This window comes from Aquarana catesbeiana, linkage group LG01 (assembly GCF_042186555.1).
Source record: "Aquarana catesbeiana isolate 2022-GZ linkage group LG01, ASM4218655v1, whole genome shotgun sequence".
Taxonomy (NCBI): domain Eukaryota; kingdom Metazoa; phylum Chordata; class Amphibia; order Anura; family Ranidae; genus Aquarana; species Aquarana catesbeiana.
This window is the reverse complement of record NC_133324.1, coordinates 65178063-65193049: the sequence shown is the minus strand read 5'-3', so window position 1 is coordinate 65193049 and position 14987 is coordinate 65178063. Positions and strand designations below refer to the sequence as shown.

The 14987-nt window shown below is 43.3% G+C and overlaps 1 protein-coding gene across 2 annotated transcripts in view; it reads right to left on the bottom strand.

Annotated features, from left to right (window-relative positions):
- Nucleotides 1-14987, bottom strand: part of ME2 (malic enzyme 2) — a 92539-nt gene that overhangs the window by 31808 nt on the left and 45744 nt on the right. For both annotated transcript variants that reach the window (XM_073619738.1, XM_073619731.1), the window contains exons 10-11: nucleotides 10253-10366; nucleotides 7331-7445 (exon numbers count right to left, since the gene is read on the bottom strand). In XM_073619738.1, the coding sequence (XP_073475839.1) occupies nucleotides 7331-7445; nucleotides 10253-10366 (229 nt within the window). The remainder of the gene's footprint in view (nucleotides 1-7330; nucleotides 7446-10252; nucleotides 10367-14987) is intronic.

Below are 14987 nucleotides of genomic sequence, written 5' to 3'. Positions count from 1 at the left end.
AGTAGAAAATATCTATATCGTCATAAATTGTATGCGACTGCATTTTTGCAATGTATGCGATTTTAATAATTATTGAAAAAGTAGTGTAAGAAAAGTCTAGTATGGACTAATCATACTTACATCAATTTGATTCATAAAAACAAGCAGAAAATGACAAAGAACAGCGGTTAAACCAGTACAACTGGGAACAGGCTGGCTTCTGGTTCACATAACACAAGGTGGGCAACCAGGAGTGCAATGCAGTGCGTTGCAGCACTTTCACAAGGGATGGCCGATGGAGATCTGTGTGTTTAAAGAGTGATGTTGTAAATGTACAAGGCATATAGTTAAGCCAATGCTTTGCTGAAAGACAAAGTAGTCGTTCAGCTATAGTAAAAGAGAAGAGTAAGCATGTAGGGTAAATATTCAAATATATGGAGCAAAGTATCTAATCAAATTACCTTGTGGCTGTTTAGTGATCTCTCAAGACTCAGACCTCCAGGCAGCAGTTCAAAAGACTGACAGATGCCAAAGGAGTGTCTGTGTCTTAAAAAGGACAGCTGATTGGACATCAGCCAATCAGTGTCCACTCCACGTAATCAGCTGCATAGCAGGCAGCCATGTGTGGAGATCAGGCATCCCCCAGACGACGAGGCGCGCGGCGTAGCCACGCCCCTAAGGGCGCGATGACGTCACGCGTCTCGACGTCACCGGCGGGTATGCGGTCCCGGCGCGAGTAACGAAGCTCACACAGGGAGCCGTACAGGAGCTCGTCCACATGCAGAAGGCCTATGGAGCACGCAGCCAAGTGCTGCTCCATGGCCATGCATGCGTAGAGCTTACCCGCCGGGTGTCCGTGCGCACGTACACATCCCACACCAAGGAAAAACTGCGCCATCTTGTGGATGGATTTGAGAAGTGAACAAAGATGAATCGCAAGAAGCCAGCCTGCTGTACATAAATACATGGATAAAAATAATAATAATAATAATAGGGTAAATAAATGAAGAAACAAAAAACAAAAACATACTGTGCAATTGACCAGAGGTTACATATGGACAATTTTTGAAATAACAGTCAATTTCAAACAATGTTGATGGAATAAACAAAGTCTTAAGGTGTTCATTAATTTAAAACAATTCATATTTCAACTGTATAGAGAACCCAGATATACACATTGTTCAGACATATAGTGTAGCGATGATTTTAAATCAGAGACAGTCTAAATATATATAGACACAATGTCTTGTATCTATGCCTGTATCTATCTGGAAATGTTCTACTGCACCGATGAATACTATTTAGTACATAAAGTATGGAAACTGACGAGGAAAAATAAAAATTGGTAAAATAAGATTGTTGTTAGATTAGAAGGTAAAAAGAAACAGTAAGTTATATTGGAAAGTCCCTACAAATCCAGTTCACAGACCCCTGATGTGAAACCGGGAAGAAACGGTTTAAAGTTGAAGGCCCCGTTGAGGCCAGGTGGATGGTTTGCCCGTAGATTATGTATCCATCTCAGTTCGCATTGGAGAAGACGCTTATTAAAATCTCCTCCCCTTGGACTGAAGTGGATGCGATCGAGGGCTAAAAAGTATACTTTGGGAGTTGATGAGGGATGAGCCATTGCCATATGACGACCAACAGGGAGGTCTGGATCGCGTTTGCGTATGGTGCCAAGATGTTGGTAGATGCGTTTCCAGAACTCATTTATGGTCTTACCAACATAGTAGCACCCGCATTCGCAAGTAAGTAGATATACTATTGCTGGGGTTTTGCAGTTAACGTAGTGCTTGGGGGTGAACATTTGGCCATTGGGCAGAATAATATTTTTTCGTTTGTCCATATATTGGCAGTAGTGGCAGCCCCCACACATATATGTTCCCAATGTTTTACATGGATCGCCTCTGCAGGTTTTATACTCACTATTGACTATTTTGTCTCCTATGGATGGTGGCCTCCTATAGGTGACTGTTGGAGCACTGGGGACGAAGGGGGCCAAAGTTTGGTCCATAGTTAATAAGTGCCAGTATTTGTTTAGAATGCGCTTTATCTGCCTATGTTCTGGTGAATATGTCGTGATAATTCTGGTTGTTTCATCTTTACTGGGTTGTTTTTGTGCATTAAGTAAGTCGCGACGGGATTGATTGAGCGCTCGTTTATACGCTTTTTTTAAACAGGTGTTTGAGTATCCTCTTTCGAGGAGTCTCTTTTTTAGGATATTAGCTTCCGTTTTAAATCCAGCATCATCGGAGCAGTTGCGGCGTGCTCTTAAATATTGGCTATATGGTATGGAAGTTAAAAGGGGCTTGGGATGGAAACTACTTGCATGCAGCAAGGAATTGCCGGCTGTGGGTTTTCGATATAATTCACTGGAGAGATTGCCATCTGGTGATCTTTTGATCAATACATCCAAAAATGTAATTTCATTTGGGCTGTGGGTCATTGTGAATTTTAGATTAAAGTCGTTCTTGTTAATACAGTTAAGAAATTCATGTAGTAATTCAGTTGGCCCATCCCATATCAGGAAAATATCATCTATGTAACGTCGCCATGTAATGACATGACGCATATACATAGACAACGGCTCCTGGACAAGCAGTGAGTGTTCCCACTCCCCCAGGTACAGGTTGGCGTACGATGGGGCACAACATGTCCCCATCGCCACGCCCTGTACCTGGAGGTAGTGGGAACCATCAAAGCAAAAGAAATTATGGTGGAGTATGAACTCAAGAGAAGTCAAGATGAATTCAATGTATTTGGGTTCAGAGTCGCTATATTGTTGCAAAATGTGTTGTATAGCCGATAGCCCTTTAACATGAGGGATAGTGCAATACAGGGATTCCACATCGATGGCTACCAATTGGGTGCCTTCTTCTATATGACATCCCTGTATTGCACTATCCCTCATGTTAAAGGGCTATCGGCTATACAACACATTTTGCAACAATATAGCGACTCTGAACCCAAATACATTGAATTCATCTTGACTTCTCTTGAGTTCATACTCCACCATAATTTCTTTTGCTTTGATGGTTCCCACTACCTCCAGGTACAGGGCGTGGCGATGGGGACATGTTGTGCCCAATCGTACGGCAATTCCTTGCTGCATGCAAGTAGTTTCCATCCCAAGCCCCTTTTAACTTCCATACCATATAGCCAATATTTAAGAGCACGCCGCAACTGCTCCGATGATGCTGGATTTAAAACGGAAGCTAATATCCTAAAAAAGAGACTCCTCGAAAGAGGATACTCAAACACCTGTTTAAAAAAAGCGTATAAACGAGCGCTCAATCAATCCCGTCGCGACTTACTTAATGCACAAAAACAACCCAGTAAAGATGAAACAACCAGAATTATCACGACATATTCACCAGAACATAGGCAGATAAAGCGCATTCTAAACAAATACTGGCACTTATTAACTATGGACCAAACTTTGGCCCCCTTCGTCCCCAGTGCTCCAACAGTCACCTATAGGAGGCCACCATCCATAGGAGACAAAATAGTCAATAGTGAGTATAAAACCTGCAGAGGCGATCCATGTAAAACATTGGGAACATATATGTGTGGGGGCTGCCACTACTGCCAATATATGGACAAACGAAAAAATATTATTCTGCCCAATGGCCAAATGTTCACCCCCAAGCACTACGTTAACTGCAAAACCCCAGCAATAGTATATCTACTTACTTGCGAATGCGGGTGCTACTATGTTGGTAAGACCATAAATGAGTTCTGGAAACGCATCTACCAACATCTTGGCACCATACGCAAACGCGATCCAGACCTCCCTATTGGTCGTCATATGGCAATGGCTCATCCCTCATCAACTCCCAAAGTATACTTTTTAGCCCTCGATCGCATCCACTTCAGTCCAAGGGGAGGAGATTTTAATAAGCGTCTTCTCCAATGCGAACTGAGATGGATACATAATCTACGGGCAAACCATCCACCTGGCCTCAACGGGGCCTTCAACTTTAAACCGTTTCTTCCCGGTTTCACATCAGGGGTCTGTGAACTGGATTTGTAGGGACTTTCCAATATAACTTACTGTTTCTTTTTACCTTCTAATCTAACAACAATCTTATTTTACCAATTTTTATTTTTCCTCGTCAGTTTCCATACTTTATGTACTAAATAGTATTCATCGGTGCAGTAGAACATTTCCAGATAGATACAGGCATAGATACAAGACATTGTGTCTATATATATTTAGACTGTCTCTGATTTAAAATCATCGCTACACTATATGTCTGAACAATGTGTATATCTGGGTTCTCTATACAGTTGAAATATGAATTGTTTTAAATTAATGAACACCTTAAGACTTTGTTTATTCCATCAACATTGTTTGAAATTGACTGTTATTTCAAAAATTGTCCATATGTAACCTCTGGTCAATTGCACAGTATGTTTTTGTTTTTTGTTTCTTCATTTATTTACCCTATTATTATTATTATTATTTTTATCCATGTATTTATGTACAGCAGGCTGGCTTCTTGCGATTCATCTTTGTTCACTTCTCAAATCCATCCACAAGATGGCGCAGTTTTTCCTTGGTGTGGGATGTGTACGTGCGCACGGACACCCGGCGGGTAAGCTCTACGCATGCATGGCCATGGAGCAGCACTTGGCTGCGTGCTCCATAGGCCTTCTGCATGTGGACGAGCTCCTGTACGGCTCCCTGTGTGAGCTTCGTTACTCGCGCCGGGACCGCATACCCGCCGGTGACGTCGAGACGCGTGACGTCATCGCGCCCTTAGGGGCGTGGCTACGCCGCGCGCCTCGTCGTCTGGGGGATGCCTGATCTCCACACATGGCTGCCTGCTATGCAGCTGATTACGTGGAGTGGACACTGATTGGCTGATGTCCAATCAGCTGTCCTTTTTAAGACACAGACACTCCTTTGGCATCTGTCAGTCTTTTGAACTGCTGCCTGGAGGTCTGAGTCTTGAGAGATCACTAAACAGCCACAAGGTAATTTGATTAGATACTTTGCTCCATATATTTGAATATTTACCCTACATGCTTACTCTTCTCTTTTACTATAGCTGAACGACTACTTTGTCTTTCAGCAAAGCATTGGCTTAACTATATGCCTTGTACATTTACAACATCACTCTTTAAACACACAGATCTCCATCGGCCATCCCTTGTGAAAGTGCTGCAACGCTCTGCATTGCACTCCTGGTTGCCCACCTTGTGTTATGTGAACCAGAAGCCAGCCTGTTCCCAGTTGTACTGGTTTAACCGCTGTTCTTTGTCATTTTCTGCTTGTTTTTATGAATCAAATTGATGTAAGTATGATTAGTCCATACTAGACTTTTCTTACACTACTTTTTCAATAATTATTAAAATCGCATACATTGCAAAAATGCAGTCGCATACAATTTATGACAATATAGATATTTTCTACTACTTTTTTTTTTTTCCTTTTATTGTCTTTTGATATTTACAGATAGATTTGAGCACCTAATCATAAATCCCTTGATGAAGGAGTAATACATACCTATTTCCGAAACATGTCGGGTTACGTGCCATACACCTCATCCGCCTGATCTTCTACATACAGGCTGCGGGCTGTAGGCACACGGGTGCTATATCCTCTATATGCAATTGAATGTACAGTGTTTGTATTTGTACTTTATACAATTGTATTTTCTACTGTCACCTTTTATATATTGAATGTGTTTAATAAAGATGGCACTCTAGTGCACTTTTATATAAAACAATCCAAGAGATTAAATACTCATTTTTGGCCAGTAAAAATATCCATTAAGGGCGACCTAAATGCACTTATAGTGCATATCTCTTTCTATAATTACATTTCCTAGGATATTGGCCCCCCCCCCCCCCCCCCCCCGTACACACCTTGCTCTCATTACCTTTTTATCATGCATAGCGCCACTATAGCCGCGCTGCCCCATTGATTTCAATGGGCAGGAGCGGTTTAGGAGCGGTGAATACACCGCTCCTTCACCACTCCAAAGATGGGGTTTGCAGGAGTTTTTTTTTTCTCCTGCCAGCACACCACTTCAGTGTGAAAGCCCTCAGAGGCTTTCCACTGAAGAAACAGTAGAGGCTGTTTTAGGTCGGTTTGCAGGCGCTATTTTTAGCGCAATAACGCCTGCAAACCGCCCCAGTGTGAAAGGGCTCTTACTTCTGTCTCGGTCTGATTCATGGTTTCTGACAAGCGACTGCACCTCCAATTGCACTTGCAGTGCAAAGTGAATTTGCCTTTCGTAAATAACCCCCTATGTGTCCATACACACATAGGCTGATTTTAGCAGTTTTTGGCTGGGGCATTTTCTGGCTGGAAAAAAATCCCAGAACTAGCGGGCTTTAACACCCCTTTCACAGCGAGCTGCCTAGGGCGTCAGCGGTAAAGCAGCGCTATTTTTAGCGCTGCTTTACTGTAGTTTTAGCGGCGCTATTCAGCCGCTATTGGGGCAGTTTTAACCCCCCCCGCTATCGGCCGAAAAGGGGTTAAATCCGCCTGCAAAATGCCGCCGGAGCGGCGTTCTGCCGGCGGTATCGCAGCGCTGCCTCAAATGGGGAGCAGCGGTGGAGGAGCGGTGAGTTCACGATCCTTCACCGCTCCAAAGAAGCTGTTGGCAGGACATTTTGTGACGCTCTGCCAGCGCACCCTCCAGTGTGAAAGCCTCGGGCTTTCACACTGGAGTGATGGGAGCCATTTTTTTCAGGGACTATACAGGCGCTATTTTTAGCGCTGTAGCGCCTGAAAAAACGCCCCCAGTGTGAAAGGAGTTTTACAGCTGTAAAAACGCTCTCTGATAAAAGCTGAAAAATGCAAAAAAAAAAAAAAAAAAGTGACTATTCTGCATTTATCAGCGTTTTTCTTTTATGGGAGTATTGTTTTGCTAAAAAAAAAAAAAAAAAATGCTGAAAAACCCCATTCCACAGCTACAGCTTTCTACAGCTAACTCTGATGTTTTTATAACACCCAATGCGCATGAGCCCTTATGGCTGCTAGGCAGGAGTACTAACCATTTAGCCACAGTGGCTAAGTGGTTAGCACTTCCACCTAGCAGCACTAGGGTTGTTGGTTCAAATCCCAACCATGGCACTACCTGCCTAGAGTTTGCATGTTCTCCCTTTCTCTTCTTGGGTTTCCTCCGGGTACTCCGGTTTTCTCCCACTGGTAGGTTAATTGGCTACTGTCTAAATTGGCCCTGGTATGTGTATGTGAGTTAGGGATCTTAGATTATAAACTCCTTGAGGGCAGTGACTGATGAGACTGTACAATATATGTGTAAAACGCTGCGTAAATTTATGGCGCTATACAAGTACCTGTAAAAACAATAAGGACACCTCTATCATGCCTTACCTATAATGGCTGTGGGCTTCAGAACATTGACAGCATCCAGAAAGCTTTTCACAGACTGATCAGGAGAGGAGTGTCCAAAGGACTCTTGGTTACCGTCCACCCCTTCCTCACGTCCCTGCATAAAAAAAAAAAAGTATGTTTTTATCTATGAGCAATACATAATGCAGGACCAACTTCTCTGCCAGCAGAGCGCACATTTTCCAGAATCCTCCCGAGATGATCTCAAACCATTATCATTGTTAAAACACATTTAGATGGTGCAAGATTCTTGGCTAAGCCCCTTGGCTCCGACTTGAGACACGTCCCACGGCAGCTGCTGAATCTTCTGTGCCAAGATGTGTAGAATTCCTTTACAATATTTAAAATAGGATCACTGACTGCACTGCCCACCACAGGGGACAATATAAAAACATGAATTCAATTATTACATAGCAAGTCAGAAGCAAAACATTTCAGACCCAGGTTACAAAATCGGATTTTCCAGCAATACAAGATGAGGCACATTATGCCCTCCCCTCCAGCAATCTGCTTATTATTATTCTTCAGCACAATGCTCCCTGCCTAGGATATGTTGATAAACATTCTTCCCTATGAGAGCCTGCAGCCAACACTTGCATGCGGCTGCTCGCGCTCAACCCTGGAGGTCACTGACCACTGAGGTCTTCACTGATAAGCAGGAGAAAATCAGAGTGGCTTGGGATTATGTGACCACTATGTCGGCTCTCACTATGACCAATGGCATATAGCGCCGCTCAAAGTGCTAAGTTTGCTGATCCGGTGATCCACTGCATAAGTGAGTGCTGGTGCTTGAGGCCGGGTTCACACTGGTACGACAAACGCTCCGACATTGAGGGCTCATGTCGTATGACGTGTGAAAATGAATGTTTACCCTATGGGAGCCGTCTTAACTGGTCTGACAAAAGCTGGTCCAACTTTGAAAATGCTCCCTGCACTGCTTTGGACCGACTTTGATCCTACTCCAGACCATTGAATATTACTGAAGTCGGATCACCGTCTTGACTGATCCGACTTTGGCATGTGACTTGTGCTCTGATGATCTTGAAGGGGAACTCCACGCCAAATGAAAAAAAAAAAAAAAAAAACCCTTATCCGAGCACACAGCCTGGTAGGTCAGAAAAGGGGGTGGGGACGAGTGAGCCCCTCCCCCACTCTTGAACCGTATCAGGCCGCATGTCCCCATGTTGATGAGACAAGGGCCTCTTCCCTCAACCCTGGCCGTTGGTTGTCGGGGTCTGCGGGCGAGGGGGGGGCTTATCGTAATCTGTAAGCCCCCCTTTAACAAGTGGGCCCCCTGATCCCGGCCCCCCACCCTATGTGAATGAGTATGGGGTACATTGTACCCCTACCCATTCACCTAAAAAAAGTGTCAAAAATAAAACACATTACACATGTTTTTAAAGTAATTTATTAGGCAGCTCCGGCGTCTCTTCTAATCTGTTCTCCCCTCTCCAGCTCTTCTGTGTCCTCCGTTGTCTTCTGCCTCTGTTGGTTCTTTTACCCTCTCCGGTTCTTCTCCGCTCTCTCGCCCAAAAGAAGCTCATGTAAATCGCGCCGTGTTTGGAGTGCTATTGAAATCGACGGGCAACGTACTGGGAACGCACGGGCGTCCCGCGATTTGCCGCTGTTGCGAATCATGGGCAAAATCGCGGCGATTCCACCCGCGGAGATGTGAACGGAGCCTAAATCTCCACCATAGTGTTGGGCTTTGTTCACATTTTCGCGTTCCGAATCACCGTGATTCTGCCCACGATTCACAATAGTGGCTAATCGCAGGACGCCCGTGCGTTTTCAGAGAAATGCGATAGTCAAAAAGTAAAAGCTGCCTTAAAGTGTTTGTAAACCCTGTACAACCACTTTTACCTACAGGTAAGTCTATAATAAGGCTTACCTGTAGGTACCGTGAATTTCTCCTAAACTTGCACAGTTTAGGAGATATTCACTATACTCGCTCGTGCCGTTTCTTCAGCTGCCGTTACCGGCAGCTCACGCACGCATGCAAGGGAGTGGTGGGCCCCGCATGCATGCGCGGGAGTGACGTCATTGCGGCTCCGGTCAATCACAGAGCTGGAGCCCGCGAACGACATATCACCGGTCACAGCAGTGTGCTGGGACGGCTGCAACAGCATCGTTCTAAGGCAAGTATTTCATAATGAGCTAGTATGCAATGCATACTAGCTCATTATGCCTTGGTCTCGCAGGTTTTTTTTTTCATCTGGGTTTACAACCACTTTAATTCCAGTATATATACACCATAGTTTGTAGACACTACTACTTTCATACAAACCAACTAATATACACTTATTGGGTTTTATTTTTTATTTTTTTTGTTCACCAAAGACGTGTAGCCGAATACATCTTGGCCTAAATTTATGATGAAATTTGATTTTATTGGATTTTTTTTATAACAAAGTAGAAACAAAAACGTTTTTTTTCCCCTAAATTTTTGGTGTTTTTCATTTATAGTGCAAAAAAAAAAAAAAAAACTAGTGGTGATCAAATACCACCAAAGGAAAGCTCTATTTGTGTGAAAAAAAAAAATAAATCTATACATTTAATTTGGGTACATTGTTGCATGACCGCACAATTGCCAGTTAAAGTAGCACAGTACTGAATAGCAAAAAAAAAATTCTCTGGTCATGAAGGGGGTAAAACGGAAGGAGCTCAAGTGGTTAAATGTGATGGCGGCTACGGTGAAAAGGAACCCTTGCATGCTGTCATGGGAGGGCTCTGGGGGTGGGAGGCGAGTGCTTAGGAACATGTTATATGTTATACCCTAAATACGGGTGTAACATGTTACTAAAGGTGAACTTATTCTTTGAGACTTCCTGTGATCCCCAATGGGGGAGAAAAGAAAAAAAGTTTTGGCTACGCATACACATTACGGATATCAATAAGGCTCACCTGGATCAGTAATCCATATTTATCAAACATCCATATCTTTTCTCGAGCTGCCTCGGCGGAGATGCCGTTTTCCATCATGGACATGACGATGAGGTTTGCAATACCTAAAGCTGCCTGGAGGATATAGAAAGTAGATTATTTTACCAAGAGTTAAATCTGGTGTGACAGCTGGCAAAATAGTTCTAACACTGGCAAAATGTAATTGTAAGCCTCATGTTCCTAGATCATTTTATAGAGTCGGATTTATAACTTTCGGCAGGAAAAACTGCAGCCTACTCACACTGGTCAAGCTGGGCTCCAGGATATAAGATACACAAATTAGTTCAGCTCTGCGTTCACTAATCTGTCACAAAATGTATTTAAAAAAAAACAAAAAAAACAAGCAGGGACGTACAACCTGGAATTAGGGCGTCTAAAGTCCCTGTACAGCAGAATTCTGGGAGAGGAGGAAGGAGCCAAGTGAGGTTTGCTGTAGTGTACATATACTAGCAAGGAACATGCTGATAGATGGAGAGAGCAGAGCGACAGAGAGATGAGCTCATCAGTCTGCTGCTTCTCCTTTTAATGTCCAGTCACAAGGCGGGGGAGGCACAAGACCTGCAAGTGTTATGGAACTACAGCACAGACAAATCAACTCCACTGACAGAAAAGGCTGTGCTGTGGCAGAACTATGTTCATCGCAGGACTGGATAGAGAAAAACAAATCCTTTGGCAAAAAACAGATATAGATAAAGATAGATAGATAGATAGATAGATAGATAGATAGATAGATCTCTCAAGATAAATCTATATATAATCTATCTATCTATCTATCTCTATATCTATATACACACACATACACACACACAGAGTATTTCACAAAAGTGAGTACACCCCTCACATTTTTGTAAGTATTTTATTATATCTTTTCATGTGACAACGCTGAAGAAATGACACTTTGCTACAATGTAAAGTAGTGAGTGTACAGCTTGTATAACAGTGTAAATTTGCTGTCCCCTCAAAATAACTCAACACACAGCCATTAATGTCTAAACCGCTGGCAACAAAAGTGAGTACACCCCTAAGTGAAAATGTCCAAATTGGGCCCAAAGTGTCAATATTTTGTGCGAGACCAAAGTAAATTTATTTGTTTCAGATGATGTCAAGCGTGTGTGGAGGCAACCAGGTGAGGAGTACAAAGACAAGTGTGTCTTGCTTACAGTCAAGCATGGTGTTGGGAGTGTCATGGTCTGGGGCTGCAGGAGTGCTGCCGGCACTGGGGAGCTACAGTTCATTGAGGGAACCATGAATGCCAACATGTACTGTGACATACTGAAGCAGAGCATGATCCCCTCGCTTCGGAGACTGGGCCACAGGGCAGTATTCCAACATGATAACGACCCCAAACACACCTCCAAGATGACCACTGCCTTGCTAAAGAAGCTGAGGGTAAAGGGGATGGACTGGCCAAGCTTGTCTCCAGACCTAAACCCTATTGAGCATCTGTGGGGCATCCTCAAATGGAAGGCGGAGGAGCGCAAGGTCTCTAACATCCACCAGCTCCTTGATGTCATCATGGAAGAGTGGAAGAGGACTCCAGTGGCAACCTGTGAAGCTCTGGTGAACTCCATGCCCAAGAGGGTTAAGGCAGTGCTGGAAAATAATGGTGGCCACACAAAATATTGACTTTGGGCCCAATTTGGACATTTTCACTTAGGGGTGTACTCACTTTTGTTGCCAGCGGTTTAGACATTAATGGCTGTGTGTTGAGTTATTTTGAGAGGCCAGCAAATTTACACTTTTATACAAGCTGTACACTCACTACTTTACATTGTAGCAAAGTGTCATTTCTTCAGTGTTGTCACATGAAAAGGTAGAAGAAAATATTTCCATAAATGTGAGGGGTGTACTCACTTTTGTGACATACTGTATATATACACAGCAGTCTCTTAGGGCCCTTTTACACAAGTGATCTGATCAGGTCTGCCTGTTGGCTTTTCAGGTGGACCTGATCGGAAGGTCCATGCAACACAAGTCAGTTTCCACCTGCCTACCCCTGGGTCCAATCTCTGGCATTACCTGCCTAGAGATGGCATGTTCTCCCTGTTCCTGTGTGGGTTTCCTCCGGGTACTCCGATTTCCTCTCACTCCAAAAGACATGCTGGTAGGTTAAGTCTAAATTGGCCCTGGTCTATGAATGTGCATTCGGGACCTTAAATTGTAAGCTCCTTGAGGGCAGGGACTGATGTGAATGTACAATATATATGTAAAGAGCTGCATAAATTGACGGCGCTATACAAGTACCTGAAATAAATCAATAAATCCGTTGGGGTGGACTGGATCAGAGCCAGCCAACTGTAAATGGACAGTAGAGTCTGTTTACCCCTGGCCACCCACAGAGCAGAGCAGTGCGGGCTCTGTCCATGTCCGCCCTGCATAAACTGGACACAGATCTGTCATCTGCCAGCTCTGCTCCAATCAGCAGGGGTTTCGCTCACAGGGTCATCTGAAAGGGGCCCTAAACCCTCCAGTCACAGTAGAAAGCAGGGCAAGGTTGTACGTCGTAGGGTCGCAGGGGTTGCAATTGCGACCCCACCCCATGCATGCATGCAGCCTCCCTGTACACTTAGATAGGATGAGTGCCCGCATATAGAGGAACCGATTTCTCCATTTTCCTCCTGCAGCCTTTGAATGCCTGCAGGAGGGAGAGGAGGAGAAGCGGGGGAAGATGGAGAGATCGGTTCCTGTATACGCAGCTGCCATGCCGAGAGCATGGTAGGGGCCAGTAAATGTATTATTTACCGGCCCCTTCCTTTTCTGAATGGAGAGTCAGTGATCCATACCGATCACTGACTCTGTCCATTCATAACCGAGGCATGGTAAACTGTGTTGGCTAAGCTTCAGTTGGTGAATGAACGGGAAGCTCTGCAGTTGAGGCTGCAGAGATGAAGGGCTGTGTCCTAAATCTCCTTTGTCTCAAAGCGGTCTGTTTAGACCCCTGATATCTCACCAAAGCAGCATGGAGCCTAAAAAAAAAAAAAATTGCAAAATAAAATAACAAAGATAAAACACTGACACCAGTGGCAGAACTACCAGGGTGACCGGGCCCTGGCATTCCACCACCAGGCTCGAGGTCCGGGGGAGCCTTTTATGGTTTCTTGCACTGGGGCCCTGAAGGTTCTAGTTACACCACTGATGAAGGGCCATTCTAGCAGACAACACTCAGACTCCTAGGTATTGTCAGAGCTTGGTGCCAAGCCCTACTCTACACATTCCTGTTGGCCCATCCCTATGGTGGGCAATCTCACTGCCCAATAGGAATGTGCAGAAGACTGGAAGGGGCCAGAAATTAACTTTTTCTGCCCACCCAACACCTGGTCAAGACAAGAAGGTCTTTGGGTGGGGGGTACTGCAGAAAAGAACACCTCTACGTGCCTGCACTTTACTCCTGAAGTACTTTTTAACTATTCAGAATATTCTATATTTCTACTGAGCCATTTTTATCAGGTGTACCTGGTGCACCCTTCAAGGATTAAAGCAGATCCAAGACCAATCTCTAAAATCTCTTACAAGCTTTAAGGGATAATTTCACCCACGCCCTTAGTGTATATTTGCAGCAAAAAAATTGCACTTTTTTTTTTTACATACGAGTCTGTAAAGCAATGCAACTGTGATCACTGGACTGTGGGTGCAATGCAGACGCTTCCTCCACCTCCCTGTCTGTACCCAGGTGCACGCTTTTACATGGAGAGCTGGAGCAAGTGTCAATGGACTACAAGGGAGGTGATCACCACACTTGAGAACTACAAGTCTATTTTAGACATGTGCACTGACAAAAAATGTGTTAGTTTTCGTTTCATTCGTTTTTTGCTTTTTTAGGAAATTCGGATTTTCGAAATTTCCAAATTTTCTAAATTTCCGAATTCCGAATTTAAGGAAAAAGAAAGAAAATCAGTAAAATTTGAAATAATAACCAACTAATAATAACTAACTATTAAATGATAGGTATTGGCATTTCCTTTAAAATTTGGCTGTTAGTGAACGTAAAGAATGCAAATTTATCTGAAGTTACGAATTAACTGAAAATAAATTCCGCATCTAAACAAATTGAATGGAACAAATTAATAATTAAATAATAAAAAGGTTGTATTATTATTATTGTTATTTATTATTATTAGATTGTTACGTTCCATTTGTTTAGATACGGCATTCGTTATTTCAGATAATTTGTAACTTCAGATAAATTTGTACTCCTTACGTTTACTAACAGCCAAATTTGAAAGGAAATTCCAATACCTATCATTTAATATTTATTATTAGTTAGTTATTTCAGATTTCGGGTTTTCAAATTCAGATTTTCATTCTTATTTTTGAATTTTTAAATTTCCAAAATTTCAAATTTCCGAAATTTAGAAAATTCGGAAATGTGAAAATTCGGAAATGTGAAAATTCGGAAATGTGAAAATTCGAAAATGAACAAGTTTATCAAAATTTGTTAAAAAACGAATTTGGAACTAAACGAATTGCACATGTCTAGTCTATTTGCCACAGTGGAAGAAGAGACTTGTAGTTCATTCACAGATATTTGGGGTGGGGGAGGGGAACTGCTTGGCACCATGTTACACACTAAATTTGGTTTCATGCTTTTGTGTTGTCACCCTGCCACATATTCCTTTGGTGGAGACTGGTAGCAAACAGTGGCAAAGATGGACTATACCTGCGCTAACAGGTGCAGAGCAATGATATGTAGCGGACT